The sequence below is a fragment of the Eschscholzia californica genome, unplaced genomic scaffold, assembly GCF_041429995.1.
Source record: "Eschscholzia californica isolate CP2 unplaced genomic scaffold, dmEscCali1.0.p SCAF_6, whole genome shotgun sequence".
Lineage (NCBI taxonomy): Eukaryota > Viridiplantae > Streptophyta > Magnoliopsida > Ranunculales > Papaveraceae > Eschscholzia > Eschscholzia californica.
In genome coordinates, this window is record NW_028238483.1 from 13207864 (window position 1) to 13227043 (window position 19180).

Consider the following 19180-nt stretch of genomic DNA (forward strand, 5'->3'; position numbering starts at 1 on the left):
AAGCAACGCCAAAGTACGGAAACACATCCAACCCTGGATAAAGAGGTCTGCCCTCACCTCCTTAGCAGACCAAAAAGACGAGAGCACATCCAACTCGGGTAAAGAGGTCCGACCTCATCTCCTCAACTGACCTCCCATCATATATCCGTAGGGGGATGTTACTTTCATTCAAGACGAAAATATCCCGGATATACTCGTTAAGGGGAAGTTAAGATACCCACATTTATGGTAACAGCTTTACGCGTTACCTCATTAAAGAGACAACTTATTATCGGGTAACAGGGAACCCAAGACACTATAAAATGAGCAAGCAGATGAAGAGACGAATCATCTGGTGACCGCCGAATATACCTCACATTCATCTGACATCAATGTCAAGCATCCAAAGATCATCTGATTCTGGGCAAACACATCGAGTACTGGCTTAACAAAATCATCTGATTATCACCAAAGATACCTAATACAACTTACTTTCTCTCTCATAGAGTCTTGCTCTATGATAGAGTCCTGCTTCATCATATAGTCCTACTTCCTTCCTATTATCTTAGTATTACCGCGGTCTTACATTCAGGAACAGGACCTTAACGAAAACTGTTCGCAGAGAGTACAAGGCCTTCTTAAGAGAAAATCCTCTCAAGTACAAGACCTTATCAAATACAGGACCTTGAGGAATGGAGCATCTATTTTCTCTCTCCTGACAACCACTTTATTAAGGGTTTGCCTACTTTATCAAGGGTTCATCTACTTCAAGAGTTTGCTTACTTTAAGGAAGCCAGACCCTTCTTACATCACCCACGTGATTACCTAACAAGGGTTTGCTTACTTTATCTTTCCTAAAGGTCAGACTTTCTTTTCCACATCCCACGTGATTATATACAGGGTCAGACCCTAAAGATTCTCACTTATTTATGGTACATACCCCTGGACAAGGCAAACCTCTCCAGGGTTGTCTCATACACGAGGCAGACCTCATAGTCTTTGTTCAAACAAGTCAGTCAATCCGTAGAAATCGAGCGCCGGCCACTCTACGAGCCGTGCCTAACCTCCGACCATTATCCAACCAACTGTATTATTCTAGGGATATCACTCGCGTATCTATTACTTCTCCTACAAGCTTAGTGACTTGACCGTCGGAGCCCCCTTAGGCCGGCACCATCCCGGTGTCACAGGGACCTTACGGTCACGTGTGTTCTTGTATCTTATCACAGATTAAGCCCAAAGACGTCGTCGGTGCCAGCAAAAATATTAACAAGTGAAGGTCTGACTTCCAGTCAACGACCCTGTCCACTTGACTTCTTGACCCGAAAATTCGACCCCTCACACATAGTGTTGTTAAAAAAGATCAAGATGTTAAATTTAGGACGATGATTTGTAGAATACCATTTTGTATCAGGTTACTACAAGTTTTGGGTGGCAAAATCTTAGATGGACGCTACCATTGTCTCTCTATTCTCATTGTCCCCGCAAAATTAGAAAGGACCCCCTTCTTGATAACCCGCATGGAGAGTTTTTAATATTTCAAGTGAAACCCTTCTCATTCAAAACAGATAAAAGATATAAAGTGACAGAGTTATGAGTAACCTCGAGAGTTTTGGGGTTTCACCTGAGACCATTTTCCTAAATCAAAGACTAAGGAGGGTTCCGACGACAAATAAAATTCTCACTTCGCTTAAACAACGAGTTAGACATAAAGAAAGAGGGAGATAGATAGATAGATAAAGAGAGAGAGAAATGATGGTGGTCACCGGATAGAAATAATGAGTACGCAGGTTTATATAAATATACTTTATAAATGTAGTTCTGTTTTAATTTTTATCTTGAATAATTCTTGAACTTTTTGGCATTTGTTCCTCTGGTAGGTCAGGTGCATCCTTCTCGCTTCGTTCGCCGAGTCAACAATAGTGTTAGGGACGACTGAATTTGAAAAATTAGTGTTTGGGGCATCAGAACATAAATAAAACTAGCTAGTGTTTGGGCATCTCATTTTTTTTTACAAACGAAAGAGTTAACTAAAGTTAATCGTTGTTTGTCACCGTTACCTTTTGGATGATAAAGTTAGTCAAAGTTATTCCATGTCCGAACTCAAAAAAGGAACATCTTTATGCTCCAGCCTCATCGGTTGGTACTTATATGTTTGCCCCCTTACCAGAATAACTCATATTTTTTTGGGTGCTCAAGGTGTGGGTAAATTTCACACTCTCTGCATGTAAGGATTTGTTTTCTATAATGGAAGAAACCTCAGTTTCATCAGAAGGAACCCATAATACCAATAATTGGATTGAGTATGTAATTTGAGTAATTTCATCCTTTTTCCCCTTTCTCCATTGATGTCATATATTCTAAAAGCTTAAGTCAATCTCTTGTTTTGGACTTACAGAGCTCAAGAATCCCTAAGAAGCAGATTGATTCTTGAAGACAACTTCAAATGGACAATACCCACAACCCCATCATTGGAATTGGGCAAAGGAGAAGAAGGAGAGATGAAATTGAGGTATATTGGTGGGGTTGACTTAAGCTTCTCAAAGAACGATTCCTCAATAGCATGCGCTGGACTTGTTGTTTTGGATCTCTTAAATGATTTGAATGTTGTTTATGATGATTTTTCCATTGTTAAGCTTCAAATTCCTTATATTCCTGGATTTCTTGCTTTCAGAGAGGTATTCATTTTTCTTGGTAATTTTGTTGAACAACTTGTGTGCTTGAATCAGCCATTAGATGTGGTCTTAAGTTTGATTCTTTGTTTTGATGAATGCAATTTGACTGTTTGGATTCATTGTTTGTTTAGGCTCCTGTTCTGCTTAACTTATTGGAGAAAATGAAACTTGATGCTAATCCATTTTACCCACAGGTGATGTTTCATTCATATATGTGCATCAAGAATGAATGATTCTAATATATATGGATACCCATATTGGATTTCAAAAGGGATCGTTTTTTCAATTTCTGAGTTTTTTTGTTGGAACTAAGATTTTGATTGGTTTGGGGTTAACCTTCGCAAAATTAGCATCCACTCTGTGATTTGTGCTTCATTGGTGTTTAGCTAAGGGAGTAGTGAGTAGTGGACTGGGACATGTGAGAATAGTCCCACACGGGAGAAAGGCAATCTAGCAACCAAAAATATAATGTCCAGGTCCTGTCCACTCACTGCCAATTGGTTTTGAGTTGGATGATCACAAAACTTAACAGGACAATGCAATATCCACAGGTGTCTTAGGCATTTTGATTCGGGGCGTTCCAAATGTCCCTTAACGTCTGATTTGGGATATCACATGACCTAAATTCCTATTAGCAGACGTGAACTTGGCAAAATAGGATGTTAATGTTTGTACCTGTGTACACTACTGCTAATTTTCATGTCCATTAGGTCAAATTCATATAGTTCATGTAGTCATGTGATAGCACTCATGAAGGTACAAACAGGGCGTAAAAGTTTGCGAAAATTCCACAGATACCAAGCTAAGCCTAATAGGTTGTTAATAGTTTGGGTGCCTGATCTTTTTTTTTCTTATAAATGAATGTGTACAGTGTTTAATGGTTGATGGAAATGGACTACTTCATCCTCGAGGCAAGTTTACATTATAAAATATTTGATCACTTTGTTTACTCCACAAGGAAGTGCCAATCGCATCATATATTATGTAGGTTTTGGGTTGGCTTGTCATCTTGGAGTTATAGCTAATCTCCCTACAATTGGAATCGGAAAGAATGTGAGTTTTCTCGCCTGCTTCATCACGATCTTTTTAACTAGTTAACTATACACTTATCAACTCCTAGCATGTTAAACTGAATTCGTAATCTTTCTGATGTATGAACGTTTTTTTTTCATATCTACACTTAATCTAGCCCATTCAGAAGAACTTTAATGAATCCAGTTCTTATGTACACTAGCTGCATCATGTGGATGGGCTTACCCAAATTGGAGTTAGAGAAACTTTAGAAGCAAAAGAAAACTCAATGAAAGATCTGATCAAATTAACTGGAATCTCGGGCCGTACATGGGGATCGGTAAGTTATTTAGTCTGTGTTGGATATATTTCAAACACAGATGAGATTTATAGTATGTAACTATACTTCAGTACTTGTTTACTTTCAGGAAGATACATTAAAAGTATGCCGAAATTCACAGCAGTTTTCCTTTTTTACTCTATCAAATTTTGGAAATGGTACCCTATAAGTATTATAGCTTGTTTTTAATATGAACTCAAAACATTCACAATCAATTTCGAAACTTTAGCGTATTCGTGGGCGAGTATAGCGTTATGAGGCATTAATTTCTCCATTTAGTAGAGCTTTTTAAGATTTGTTCATTTTACCACAAATTGGCTCGACTAATCTTATGACATAGAGGTAGTTAAAAACTATGTATCTTATGGTATTACTTGTTTATCTTACTATATTTTGAATTTCTTAGTCCTCTTTTGATAATTGTAGTTAATTACACTTTTTGCAGGCTTTGCGATCAACTGAAGGTTCGTCAAAGCCCATATTCATATCAATTGGTCACCGTATATCACTTGATACAGCGATCAAAGTTGTGAAGTTTACATGCAAGTATCGTGTTCCAGAGCCCACCCGGCAGGTAAACCTTTCTCACAAGATTGTGAACCTACTACCAGTAATAGCCCACATTCGTCGATATGTATAATTCTTTCATAAAGGTTCTTTGTATTATCTGCGTAATCACCTCGGCCAGGTTAGAAACCATCGTTCCATGTTACTTGTAAATGGGGAAAAATGGAGAGGAGAGAAGATTATACAAATTACAAAAACCCTCAAGGAATTCACGGCTTCACGCAGTAGATGCAGGGCCCTAAGATAGATTACCACTCAAAGGAACCAACCTACGAGATACACGTCTAGATAAACAAAGTCTGTCAAATGTTCTTTATGTTCTTTTATTCAAATAAAAATGGTATGTCCTAAAACAGATTATAACTCACTATTTAAAGAGTTGGAATAACCCTCAAACTTTAAGAGACTCTTTGACTTTCTAGCTGATACATATTACCTAGTCACGCGTATAAGACTCTAGATATACTTCGAAGACTTCAGAAAGACTAATAACATTAAGATTAATATAGAAACCAAGTGAATTTTCTAGCTAAATTCGTACTAAGACCGTTTTGACACCTTGCACAAAAACTGCCATAACTCCTTCTAGGAAACTCAGATTGATGCACCATTTGATGCACTGGAAGGACAAAAAGATATTTCCAACCATATAATAAATTCCAAAATCTTCCTCAATTGATAAAAGATTAATTTGAACTGAATCCGAATACTGACTCCTTTGACCGCATTAGTTATGAATTGTCTTGGGAATGCATGAGTGATCTCCTGGATCACTTATCCTGCTAAATTAATTATCGGGAGGGAAATTACGTTTCCTATCCAAAAGAAACCCACCGATCAAGGATTTTTGTTATTTGAGATCTGAGTCTGTGTGCAAGTGGGTCTAACTTATAATGTAGTTATATGTGTAAATGCAGGCTGATATAAGGTCAAGACACTTTCTGCAGAAGAACCACGTAGTCAAATAATGTGATCAACTGGTAAGCTACTTCATCTTTTATGTTCAAAACATTCGCTTTAAACCCAATTATAAACTTGTGAAAATGAGAAAACTGTTGAGGGATGGAGTGAAACATGCAGCTTCTACTATCATTTTGTCAATGTAATGGAGTCGTAAGCTCCATTGAGTTCATTTACTAGATGATGCTAGTGGTTTTGCATGAAAGGCCCCATGGACAAGCACACATGCAGAATGTCAGACATTTACAACATTTGTCTGGTTCCAATTTCTCTTTTATGATGGTTTGTCTTATTTACTTTTTTAATAGAACTAGAAACTCCAAGAGAGATGGTTGTTTTGACTTTTCATGTTATCCTAGAAATAGTCATTATGCCAACCAAATTGCTTCCCTAGATGAATTGTAATATTTCTAGGGGAGAATTGTTATTTGTACATTGAAGTAAGCCTTCTTAGGAGCTTCAACTTACGAGTTATATGACTAGCTTGTTTTATTGGATATGAATTTGGATAGTAGCTGTCAGGTCAGACACCATATCTTTAATGAAAATTTCTTCTGTTTCTTTCAGTTCCGGAAGTAAAATTATAGAAAATGATAAATGAAACACCTTTATGTATGGATAATCCTTTTTTAGATTCTGTTGTAGTATCAGGTACTCTGTACCAGATATTCGTATACTCTTGTCACTTCAGTAGGAAAAATGTGAGATTGTCTATGTACGTCCGGTGTGAACTTGCACAAAGCGGTGCTGGGGCTATAATATACAACTTTGGTAAGAGGTTTAATACATCATTGTAGAGTTTGGGTAGATCTATTTCATTGTTTAGGTTTTCTGTAAATTTGTTATCTTCTTTGTGAATGAAATCCCTCTATAATATAACAATGATTGGAACCAAAGTTACAAGTTGTAAGAGCAAGTCCAACCCCAGCCTGTCTCAGGCCCTAAAAACCATTTTTTCACCCAAATTTTCCAGCCTCAGCTCAGTCCCTAAAATTCAGCTCCAACCTCAGCCTCTCTTGGGCCCAAAAATTTGAATTTTTGATTTCCCAGTTTACTTAAATAATTTGATTATACAACATTGATTACAAACTAATAATTGATTAATTAAATCTACCTAAATATGACTAAACAACAATAGAAAAGTTAAAGATAGCTAGAAGGGGTTTCTTGGGTTTTGTGGTCGACCGTTAAACCAAGCTTCTCGCGCTACTATAAGAATTCGTGCACCATGTTCGTCGAAAGACCTAGCATCAATCTTCAATAAGTCCATCCCATATTGTCGGTTTTGTGTTCTTTATCAAATTGTAAAAACTCTTGTTGAATTCGTATAGCTTCTTGCGTTGATACTGATCTCTGTCGAGATTCTTCCAATCTATTTTGCCAATATTCCCCCGTCGGAGTACCACTGACTTCTTTGTCTTTAGCGGAAGAATGTGTCGAATTTTCTCCGACTCTTGCATTTGCTTTGGTTTGTTTACGGCCAATTGGTCTTTCCTCCGATGGATTGGTATTAGAAACTCTTTTCCTGGATGTTGACTCTCCTGACATGTCTGTCATCCACTTGTTATGTGACATCAAAATTTTGTAAGCATGTTGGAATCTAAAGCCTTTTCCTTTGTGATTTTTTTTTTATAAACTTCAAGTGTTCTTTGTAACTGAAATAATCAAAATTGATTTTAAGTTCATATTATGAAATCAAAAGATAGAAATAAAGAGATTAAAAGTAAGAAAAATTACCCGGTCATAGTCGTTTCCCCCGTTTTTTGGAATTTTATTTACTATCCTCAAAGTAGAAATAAAACTTTGACAATCGGCGCTTATCTCACTGAAACGAGATTTACAACTCTTGACTGTGCATTGAGACTTTGCAATTGCATTAAATTCATCCGTTGCCAAAATATTTTATATTTCTGACAATTTCTGACAACCACATCAACCGTGATTTTCAAATAACAATTAGTAAGTATAATAACTTCTTCGGGTTTATACGCAATTCGTTTAATTTTCTTGGTTGAAGTCGTGCCTTCTTGCTGCAAGAATCATCCAGAGTTTCATCTACTGTCGAGGGAACGCGTGAATAATTATTATTCATCATTTTCTAATTGACTCGAGTAATAACCGGGAGATTGAATGAGATCCATGAAACTTTAGCTAAACAATTCATTATCATTCAAGGGATCCATTGAAGATGATTGAAAAGATTAGAGAGAAAAAATTGAAAAAGATAGAGAAGGAGATTGAAATGAGAGAGAGATGAGTGATTGAGTGGGTTCAACCTCTATTTATAGGGGTTGAACCCACATCTGCCCGTTGGATTTGCTCCAATGGCCAGATTAGGCCCCCCCGTATGACCGTTGGGGACCTCCCCAACGCTCATATGGGGAGTTCAGCCGGCCCTTAATTAAGGGCCAGCTGTGGTTGGACATGGGGGTTGAACCCACATCTGGCCGTTGGATTTGCTCCAACGGCCAGATCAGGCCCCCCCGTATGACCGTTTCCCCAACAGTCATATGGGGAGTTCAGCCGGCCCTTAATTAAGGGCCGGCTGTGGTTGGACTTGGGGGGAGGGGCCCTAAATTCAAATTTAGGGCCCCTGCAGCCCCAGGTGGACTTGCTCTAAGTGAAGTGGGACAAGAATGTGTGTTTTGTGTATTCTTATCAGTATACGTGCATTTTCGTGGAATACTCGTAAATGTCTATAAGCTTACCTTTTTTTTTTTTGTTGAACGTCTATAAACTTACCTACCCATCAGTAAATGTCTATAGGCTTACCCACCCATCAAAATGCACATTCTATTCGTTGAGCTGCCTTTATCAGCTATCACAGTCTTCTCGATCTATTGTTAATGTGTGATTTACTGCTTTTAGGACTTTTCCTAGGAGGGCAAGTACTCCAAAGAGACATTGCATTTTCAGAGTGAAGCGCTTGTCCAGCTCCTCTTGGATGGAAATTGGAAGCTTGTACATTTCATGTAACTATGGTCATGGGCTGTTCATGTATTTGCTAACGATGACAATAATTTTACGTCGCAGGGATGAATATGCATGTGTGACGTCTTTGCAGTTTGTCAATGAGCTCCGTGCGGAGGTGAACTTCTACCGTTGATATTCTGCATTTTAGTGATTGTAAATTATTTGCATACTAACTAATATTTTCACCTTCAAACATTATTAGACATTCACACCCTATTTTTCCTACTTCAGGTGTGCTAATTAAAAATTGTCCATCAAATAGCTCTTTTCGGTCATTACAAGGACATAAATGATGTTATAATTTGTAAACATTCTCTAAACACCCATTAATTTCGAGCAAACATTTGTACTAATGTTGTAAAGATCTCACGAGACGACTAAAGGCAAATTTTAATATTTTAGGTTTGTTAGCCATATGCACACCATGCAAACTTATACAAGCCAATTGCAAATTTGTATAGACGATACTCGGGCAATTTTTAGTATTCGGAGCTGATACGTAAAAATAATAATAATAATAATTATTATTATTATTATAATTGTTGGACCCTTTCTGACAGAAGAAAAAATTGCCTAATGGAGACCAATTTTCGAATACTAAAAAGAGAAAATTCGAGTTCCTGGCTTCCAAAACATTTATATGCACCAAAATATGTGTAGTTGTGTCATGCAGAGATCCAGGGAGGGTTCCAAAGGAAAAGTCCATAAATTAATTACAAGCTCCAGATTCACAATAACTGTCAAGAAAAGAAAAACACCACAACCATTACAATCAAAGACAAGAGCTTCCCAAGAAAACCTACTCTCAACCTGGCAGTATCAGAATAAGGCTCAATCATAATTCCAAACCTACAAGTATCTGTTGATGGGTTTGTCTTTGTGATTATAGAAAGATGGTCTGGAAACTTGCAAGCTGAATCAAGCTGATCTTGAATCTGATAATAACTATTAAACGCGAACGAAACATTACCTCGTGCATCAAGATTCCCACATGATGATCCATATCCAAGGCTTGTGCAGTCTCCAAGACTGCACGCGTAACTCACACTTGATGCTACTTGTGGATCGTCGAGTTTTGCCGACGGGTTCATAATACACCACTTGTTACTCTCGTATTGAACATCCTTAGCTCGAACGAGATTTCCTGTGCTTGTTGTGCCGAGGTTGAGCTGGTATTTTGGAACTCCATCATAGTAAAATATACCCCAATGTCTTTCAAAATTACCCGGGTCAATGCTCTTAGCATCCTCGTCGATCAAACTAAATAGGTAAGCATCAATTGGACCAGGTCTCATTGGTGTTCCTTTGCCAGTAGCAATGTGGGTCATGAACCCTTGGTTGAACCGTTGACCATAGACAAGATTTGCATTTCGGTCTCCATCTGTAGGCCACCCAATTTCTCCGACAATAATGGGTAAATTTCCAAATCCGTATTTTTGTAGGGTCCACACGAGAGTGTCATAGTTGGCATCAAACATATTGGTGTAGCTAGCCCCACCATCGACAACGGGTGACGCGTTCCCATCAAAGAAGGCATATTCGACCGGGAAGTTTGGGTCGATGTAAAGGCTTATAAAAGGGTAGATGTTGACAGTGAAAGGACCACCATTATCACTCAAGAACTTAACAATGGCGACCATGAGGTCATGGATGTCTGATCGGAAATCACCGCCAGAAGGGAGAGTTGATGAAGTCCCATATACATCTGCATTTTGGGGACAAGTGACTTTTACCTTGTTGCCGAGGCCAGCTTTTATGAGCGCCGATTGGATATTCTGAAGAGCAGGAAAGGTTGTTCTAAGGAAACTCCCATTATATGTCGTTAAAAAAGGTTCATTTCCAACTGCAACATACCTGCCCAAAGAGTAGATGACTGGAAAGATGAGACATGGAAGAAAAATGTTCGATGTGGATACCAATAAAGAAAACGAAGGGTTCACAAAGAATTAGTGCAATTAAGTTTCGCGAATGCAGATAAAAGAAATAACGAAAAGGGCAAGATGCACTAACCTATTTACTGTTAGTAGTAATACAGATAACGGTACCTAAAACTAAACTAATCAACGACAAACAATCAATGACTGGGTAAAACTAAAAATCGTGAGAATTACGTAAGTCGTATATTTAGAAAACACTTGAGTTATAGGACTGGAAAGAATAAAAAAACACATTTGGCGGATAATAGTTAATTGATACCTAAAATAAACAAGATCATAAAAGCATTCATTGTGTATTTCCTTTAGAAATGCTTGCTTACCCTATACGGTATGCAAGTTATAGGAAACATATCGATATATCATTATCATAAAGTCAAATTATTCAAATTTGACACAGCTCTTTCCAATCTAATGAAGTGCAGCAAGAATCAGCGTACAAAGAGATCATGTCGAACAAATGGTGGGTCTAAAAGCTCAAACTACAGAGAGAAACTTGTCGATGTTATTTTCACGAGAACGGTGAGAGTAAATCTACATTGGAAAAAGGCATTCCGGTAACCAAAAATAAATCTAGGCCCTCTTCACTCATCTAGACGGTTACAAACATAACATGGTATTAGAGCTAGGCTTACACTTAGGCCCAACTGCCACATACGTCACCCAACAAATAGAAGGTAGGCGCAAAGAACCCTACACGTGAGGGGACGTATGAGAATAGTCCATCACGGGAAAATGGTACTGTAGTAATCAAGAATATCTAGTTCCTCTCCACTTATTGCCAATTGGTTTTGAGTTACATGGCCACAAACTTAACAAGAACATGTAGGATATGAAACAAGGTGTAAGAAATTTCACCTGATGTTAACAGAATTGCTAGAAATATGTGAAGATACATTCTCTTTCACCCAATTCTCTGCTGCCTTCATACTACCAGCTATAGTAGCAAGCATATCATTAGGTATACCAACCATAACTTCAATTCCAGACTTACCAAGAGCATTCAAAGTACCTGAATCAGCATCAAATAACTTCACCTTCTGAATGCCATTGTCTTTTAGCATCTTCACAACAACATCAGGTGGTAATGGGTGAGTTGCTTGAACTCCCCAGTTTGCACCAATACCATTTACTTCCACCATCATTGAAAACAAAAAAATAACCCCAATAACCATAGAAATCCACCCCATTTGATCTATCACTCCAACTTCAATTTAACCCACTTCAGTAAAAGCTCTAGAAACCAAAATGGTTATGAATTTAGGTCTTGATTACTAGTAAAAGAGAACTTTGGGTACAACCTAGGGAAAATATTTAGTTAGTCACTTAAAATTTTAACAAATTTGAAGACAAGGGTATGGAGACACAAAGAAAGCCCTAGGAGAATAGATCTAAAAGACATGAACAAAAAATAAACTACTTGGGGTTTGTTTAAAACAACTTAAACTAGCAAAATTAGCTCATACCCAGTATCAGATTATGCAAGAAAGTGAAGAAATACTTAGATGATGAAGGAGAAGAAAAGGAAAAACAAAACTAACAGAGGTTAAAAAGAGCTCAGATAGTGCTAAAATAAATTTCCAAGAAATAGAGCTCAGATAGTGCTAAAACAAGGGAAAACAAAAAGAGCAAGAAAGATGAACCTAACAAAGCCAAACCAAGCTTAGCTGGAGCTTAAATAATGAAATTTCAAGAACATACTAGAGCTAGAGCTTAAATGGCACTCTGAAAGATGAACAAACATGTATCTACAATGGGTACTTGAGGATTAGAGTGAGAGAGATGAAGAAATTATTGAAGTACTAACTTGGGAAAGAAATACTGGAAAGATAGGTAGGGAGAGAAAAACAGAGAAGGGAATCTCTCTCTCCTCTATAAAAAGGTGACTGTTGAAAGAGAACAGAGTAAAGAAAGGGAAAAAGTTGATATATGGACGAAATGATCATAATTATCTGTATTTGTTTATTCTTGTCTATGCTTCACGCCTTCGATGCAAACGTATATCTACAAGGAACCATGATAACATTTTGGAAGTACACTCTTGTCCTTTGGTAAGACTTCAAGTCCGTCTTGTTCAAGTCCGTCACAGATTAAGTCCGGTCTGAGAATTTATTTTCGGACTGCCTCAATTCGTTAGACGCAAAGAGAGAGGAAAGCCCAAGAGTAAGAAAAAAATGAGTGTCTATAGACACACCATACTCCACCTATCCTCATAAAATGAAATCTATCTTTATAGTAAGAAAAAGTTCATCATTTTGGTATATTTGTGACAATGTTATTTGTGAATCATAGGTGAATCAGGATTAGTTTTATCAAGATATACAATGCCTAAACTAAAGTTATTTAGGTAATACATCAAAGATCATATGGACCGGGTCCACTCGGTTGGCCCAGTAGTGTTGGGCCGATAGATCCCAATAATCCCCCTCAAGTTAGAGCGGGAATGGAAGTAACACCAACTTGCTAATAATGTTCTTGAACAGATCTTCTCCCAGAGACTTTGTGAAAATGTCTGCTAACTAGTTATCTAAAGATGTGAAGCGCGTGGCAATGACGTTGTCTTTAATCTTTTCACGAACGATGTGGCAATCGATCTCAATGTGTTTTGTACGTTCATGAAAGACGGGGTTGTCGGCAATATGAAGAGTCGCCTGGTTGTCACAGTAAACTGTCATCGCAGTAGAATGATCTATACCAAAATTAAGTAATAAGTAGTTGAGCCATTGAAGCTCACAAGTTAGAATGGCGAAGGCACGATATACTGCCTCTGCAGAAGATTTAACAACTGTTGGTTGCTTTTTAGATTTCCAGGATAAAGGGCTGAAACCAAGCATCGTAAAGTAGTCGGTGGTAGAACGACAAGTGGATGGACAACCAGCCCAGTCAGTCACAGTAATCTATGATATGGAGGGAGCTGTCAGCGAAGAGAAGAGAAATATTCATTTATCAAGGGAACCTTTGGGGTAACGAAGTACTCGATGAGCAACATCAAAGTGGAGTTGACAAAGAGTCTGCATAAACTAACTTATATTGTTTACTGCAAAAGTGATGTCAGGACGTGTGACAATTTGATAAAGAAAACGACCTATAAGTCGGCGATAGATGGATGGGTCAGGCAAAGGATCCCCATTAGAAGGACTTACCGAAAGTTTTTGTTCCATAGGAAACTCTGACGGACAAGAAGCAGCAAGTCCAGAGTCTTTGAGAATAGCAAGAGCATATGTTCGTAGACAGACAAAAATGCCTTGAGAGAATCATGAAACCTCTATACAAGGGAAATAATGTAAACGACCCAAATCTTTCAGGGAAAAAGTACGATCAAGGAATAATTTAAACTTTGAAATAGCAGTTTCATTATTTTCTGCAATAACTATGTCGTCCACACATACAAGAACAAAAATTTGTGTGGAGTGTGAGCGGAATGTAAAAAGTGAATAATCACTCTTAGGTTGAGAGAAGCCTTTGGCTAGAAGAGCGGAAGAAAATTTTAAATTCACTTACGGGATACCTTCTTTAGGCCATATAATGATTTTTGAAGACGACAAACTTTGGACTCCCCTGAGAGAAGAATTAGGGTAGAAGTTTCATATACACTTCTTCATGCAGATCTCCTTGAAGAAAAGCGTTGTTAACGTCAAGTTGGTTGGGAGACCACCCTTTGACTGCGGCAATGTAAAAAAGTACTCGAACAGTAACTAGTTTGGCAACCGGAGCAAATTTGTCATTATAGTCCAAACCCTCAACTTGAGTATATCCTTTCGCGACAAGACGGGCTTTGTAACGTTCAATGAAATCATTCGATTTGAGCTTGATTTTATAGACCCATTACATCCAATCGGACGCTTGTCGGGAGGAAGCGTATCAATGGACCATGTTTTACTTGATTCCAAAGCGGAAATTTCTTTGGCGATGGCCTTTCTCTAATGAGAGAACTTCATTGCTTGAGTGAATTATGTAGGTTCGGTAGTTGTGAGGACCGAAGGGAGGAAAGTTTTATGAGAAGTAAAATAGGAATTGATGGAAAAATAATTCACAAGCGGATACTTGACGGAAGAAGTAGCAGAACATACAAAACCCTTTAAATGAGCTGGTGGATGGCGGTTTTGTTGGGAACGAGACGTCTGTGGCGCCTCGTGTTCCTTATCACGGTTTGCCAGGCAGTTTATAAAGAAACTCGGTCTAAGTCTTACTGAAACCAGTTTCAAATATAAACCCAAGTCAAAACTCTCATCACGGGTTACAAATAAAAAAAAACGCAACGAAAAATCGAATATAATTTAAACTTTTTGAAAATATGTTCGGAAACTGTGTAACCCAAAATAGTTTTCATAAAGCAAAAGATAATCTGAAAACGCATAACAATCTCATCAAAGTGAAAGTGACAAGGTGCATACTATTTACTTGTGCACAATCACAAACAAGTGAGAGAAATATCCAAACTATTCTAGATGATACATATATAATATTAACGTTGTTGTAAAATCGTAAGTTGAAAATGTAGTAAAAACTATATCGAGCTACGTAATGTGAGCCATCGAAGTAAACTATGTCACTCCGGGTCAATAATACCTGCATCTTAATAAAACAAATCCGAATGAGATAACCCGAAGGTCAGCTCAATAGGATACCTAGACATCCTACTCGCGCCGCACACATTAACAATTTAATATATCAATAGTTATAAGAGTTACACATATACATAGATAACAATATGCACACCAAGCAAGGCAACATAGCAATATAATTCTTCTAGCTTACTAGGATTACGACTGGATACGCCCTCAGTCGGGGTCAACTACTATTCCGCTAGGAAGAACAGGTCGACCTTTGTTAGTATGCAGGCAGACGACGTCTTATCGAACAGTTGACTACTGCAGTGTACACGTGGATCCACGTAATACTCCGGTAAGAGCTTCTGTAACTCTCCCTTTGTCATCATCGCCAATCGGGCTAGCTTGTGATCTCAATACACATCGAATAATAAATCCTACCCATACAGTTGTATGCTTAAAATATGTCATGACTTACTCAGACAACTATAAGAGCATCATCGTGTAGCAGGGCCATATACCCACGACGATACAACTATCTCGTCTTGAGGAGCGTCCTACCTCCAGCCAAACCTGACGCCTCGCAAGGTAATTCACTAACCATTAGAAGAATACCCAAACATATAATAAAATTAAATATCTGGTGGCTCCCAAAACTACAAGAATAGGGCCCTCTTAACAGATAACATCCACCAAAGGAGAAGAACGATCTTGCATCTCAAGATAGGGTGAACCTTGTTTAAAGCCAAGCTTTTACAAGTTTCCACTTTCAGGGATTAAGTATTTTCTTATTAAGAAAACTCGGGTAAACACCCTCTTTCATTTCGGTGAAAACATTGTAAGTATCAACCACAAGTCATTACAGAATTCAAACCACACACACCATTGGCTTAGCAGAATAAATAAACAAACATGGCATATATTGGGTCAGTCCCCTAATCACTCTAAGGGTCGGAATACCCCAACTCCCAACCTCTCTCGAACCTCATTCTGGGTAAAGTGTAATGGTCGTTACCAAACGGTTGGCCACACACCGAGTGTAACCCTTAACATGAATTCATGGCTAATCCATAACAGAAAAATAACTATCATATAACCATCAAATGGTCGTCATAAAATAACCATTACAGGCAACACAGCTTAAGCGATTCCGCCACCATGTTTTACACGCGGCTCAAGCGATTTCGCTACCACGTGTTTACAATTCACACAAAACGATCACGCAGCTCAAAGCGATTCCTCCACCACGTGATTATTTTTCAGAAAAACCAATTTGTTTTGTAAAAATAAACATCCATAACACAGAGCACATCTGTGACGCCCCGTGTCCCAAAATAGACACGATCACGCCCCGGCAATTCACAGACGAGACAGAAATCCGACAGAGTCTCCTCTGTAAATCGAACCGGTCGCACCTGTAAAACTTGTTATGCAAACCATACATTCGCATATACAAGAATAAACTATAAAGCGGAAGCTAAACAAACTCAACTCAGTTTCGGGTCGAAACCCGAACCACAAAAAAATACAAACGCCTCATAAAACGCCGATACAACTTATAAACAACTCTAAGTTTTACATATATACATATTAGAGTTTGGTTTCTGTAATAAATACATAACTTTAAAATAACGAAAAACCAATAAACAAAACCAAAGACAACGACATAACCCTGCTAGCCTCGTCAGACAAGATCACCGGCTAGAATACACACTCCGCCTCGAGGCTACAACCAAGAACCTGCACACTAACAACGGGTAGGGGGTCAGAATACTCACCAACACGAGTTATTCTAGTAGAAGACCAATCCAAAACCCATCACGTTTTCAAAAGTTCCTTTAATAAGTTGTAAACATCATGACAAAACGAGTTATCAAACCAGTTACAGTATATACTATATACAAAACCATTTTCCTTAATCTAGCAAGCAATAGCAGTGATTAGCTGCCCACCCATGGTGCGCTCCCAATAAGAGGAGAGTACCTCAGGAGAACCTAAAGTGCGTTAGATAGTACCAGCCCATTTAGGCACTAGCTAATGCACTACGTCTCCTCGAGAAAGAGACTTACCCCTAGCCGGTAAGCCCCTCTCCCACTAAGGGACTCCGCAATCATTGAAGAGTTTACCTCATGATACATAAATACCTTAAGTATCTAAATAAGTTTTTGATCACCGAGATCGAATAAGAGAGCCGTCCCCCAATACCCATGGAAGGACCTGAACCTCATTCTCTTCGGTACCCTGTCATGCATCTAATGCGATCTTTCAAAATCAGTTACGTTCGTATATCAAAACCAATATTCATATTCAATTCATTATCTTATCAAACACGGAAGTGGAACAACCAAGAGTCATATCGCCACAAAGCAGAGGGATTCCCAATCAATGTCACCTCCCAGACGAGCGGTCAGGAGTACGTCCCTGAGCCTCAAACTGGAGGCACGAGCACCAATGGCCAGCAAGTGAAGCACTCTACTCCCACAGGTCTCATGACTAGTGTCGCCCACCTCACCGGTCTCACACGGATCACAACCGTGTCCACATGTCATCCTACTCTCAATGGCTACGTGCCCATAGGTTGACATAATCCGCAGTCGGGAACATACAAGAAAATCCCAGTAGTTCACAATAATCGTAAAATCAGTTCGAAACCATTTCTCATATCGCATCAACACATTTCAAGCATATTTCAGTTCATCACATAAATCGAGTTTCATGCTACCTAAACTCTAGTTATAATGGCGCATATATAACTATAGAATCTAGCATATTCGTTATCTATAAAACCATGCTGGATAAAGGATTCAGAACCCCTACCTCAGTCCTTGCATCACCAAAGACCTCCCGCCTACCAGACGACCAAATTCCTCCTCATTCGCATACTCTGGGATAAGGAAGAATAACCAAAACCGAAAAGAAACATTAGGTTCTTATACTAAGAACCTTCGTAAATAAAAAGAATCATTAAAACAAAACCATGACAACTTAAAAGCAAATTCGTTAAATTCGGAAGACTTCAAGTATCTGTCGAATCGATCTCTAACTTTCATAACCAAGTCCATTGAATACTTGAAATGCATAGAAACCAACTAACCAATTTCCCAAAAACTCTATTTTTCATTTTAGAGTCTTCATAAGCTGACAAATCATATGTTGAATTCCATACTATAAATCTATAGCTAAAACTGTCCATTTATATGAAATATGATAAAATTCGGGTAACTATCTCTATTTCAATTCATTTCCAAAGTATTCCAAATATGAAATTCGAGCCGTAAAATAATTCGGCAGCACCCCGTCTATATATGGTCACCCCAAAATAGTCCATAACATTCTAAACATGATCCTGAACATAAACCATTAGAAGAAATCGAATAATAATCGTCTAAATAGCTCCAAATTTCGATCCCAAATGAAATTAATATAACTATACAGTTATCGAAATAACCATCATAAATCCACCAAATACGGACGAAATAGAAAATTCTAAACGGATAGATATGTAGAACAAGTCGAATGGGATTACCTGGAACAAGTTTCATTGAATTCCGACAATCAGGCAGGAAGAAATCGTCCATCGACGAAAATAACTTCGAAACCCTCACGGCCAAAAATCCATTAAACTCCCAAACCTCACGACCAAACCCATTTCATAGTATATGTTCTCTGTGGTTGTGGGTGTAAAATGAAAAAAAGTGGGTAAAAGTTGGTAAAGGAGTTTGGTTTAAAGTGGGGTCCACAAAAAAAATATTAAAAGGGATAAACCATGTTCCCTGAGAAACACGTCCCACATGCATGCACGGTGCAAGGAACAAGTGGGCTGGGTTCATTTTTGAGTGCTTCATTTACATACACCTCCTAAACAAGTCCCTCGATTTGGCCAGATTGCAAAATGAGCCCTGAAATCAGAACAAATTGCAAATTTAGCCCTTCTTTTGACTTGACCCAATTGTCAAATAGTCCCTCAACTAACCTTAAAAACATGGGATGTTACAACATCGCCACGTACATTCATATCATATCACAATTTGAACTAGAAAACAATAAAAATAAAATAATAACTAAATATAAAGTAGCGAAACAGGGAATATCCGTACTCCAAGTAAGATTTATAGGATTCTACCTCTTCTTGCGCCTAAAATGGTACTCCTGACTAAGCTTCACCTCTCCTCAAGCTCCCTATTGTAGTAC

At 38.2% G+C, this 19180-nt stretch overlaps 2 protein-coding genes and 1 long non-coding RNA gene across 9 annotated transcripts; 1 reads left to right on the forward strand and 2 right to left on the reverse strand.

The window, feature by feature from the left end:
- The first annotated feature begins 2074 nt into the window (after positions 1-2074).
- LOC147531812 (endonuclease V family protein) lies at positions 2075-8867 on the forward strand. 5 transcript variants are annotated; one of them, XR_015227670.1, is made up of 10 exons: positions 2075-2282; positions 2378-2657; positions 2786-2848; positions 3526-3565; positions 3643-3707; positions 3889-4005; positions 4451-4579; positions 5490-5552; positions 8566-8620; positions 8737-8867. XR_015227670.1 is itself a non-coding variant. In XM_086647992.1 (9 exons), the coding sequence occupies exons 1-8, from the start codon at positions 2227-2229 to the stop codon at positions 5538-5540; spliced, it is 801 nt and encodes a 266-aa protein (XP_086504118.1). In that variant the 5' UTR covers positions 2075-2226; the 3' UTR covers positions 5541-5552; positions 8401-8786. The 5 variants fall into 5 exon arrangements, 3 of the variants coding, with proteins under 3 accessions (XP_086504118.1, XP_086504119.1, XP_086504120.1); XR_015227669.1 differs by having other exon boundaries at positions 5490-6438; positions 8138-8867; XM_086647992.1 differs by having other exon boundaries at positions 8401-8786.
- A 325-nt stretch (positions 8868-9192) lies between these two features.
- Positions 9193-12524, reverse strand: LOC147531813 (glucan endo-1,3-beta-glucosidase 6-like). Of its 2 annotated transcripts, none has more exons than XM_086647990.1 (2): positions 11298-12524; positions 9193-10359 (listed from the first exon to the last, which is right to left on the reverse strand). In XM_086647990.1, the coding sequence occupies exons 1-2, from the start codon at positions 11627-11629 to the stop codon at positions 9246-9248; spliced, it is 1446 nt and encodes a 481-aa protein (XP_086504116.1). In that variant the 5' UTR covers positions 11630-12524; the 3' UTR covers positions 9193-9245. The 2 variants fall into 2 exon arrangements, with proteins under 2 accessions (XP_086504116.1, XP_086504117.1); XM_086647991.1 differs by having other exon boundaries at positions 9193-10378; positions 11298-11689.
- A 2673-nt stretch (positions 12525-15197) lies between these two features.
- LOC147531814 (uncharacterized) lies at positions 15198-18646 on the reverse strand. Of its 2 annotated transcripts, none has more exons than XR_015227671.1 (3): positions 18516-18646; positions 17807-17873; positions 15198-15562 (listed from the first exon to the last, which is right to left on the reverse strand). It is a non-coding gene; the product is annotated as an uncharacterized LOC147531814 (long non-coding RNA). The 2 variants fall into 2 exon arrangements; XR_015227672.1 differs by lacking the exon at positions 15198-15562 and adding an exon at positions 16538-16736 and having other exon boundaries at positions 18516-18637.
- Between the last annotated feature and the right edge of the window lie 534 nt (positions 18647-19180).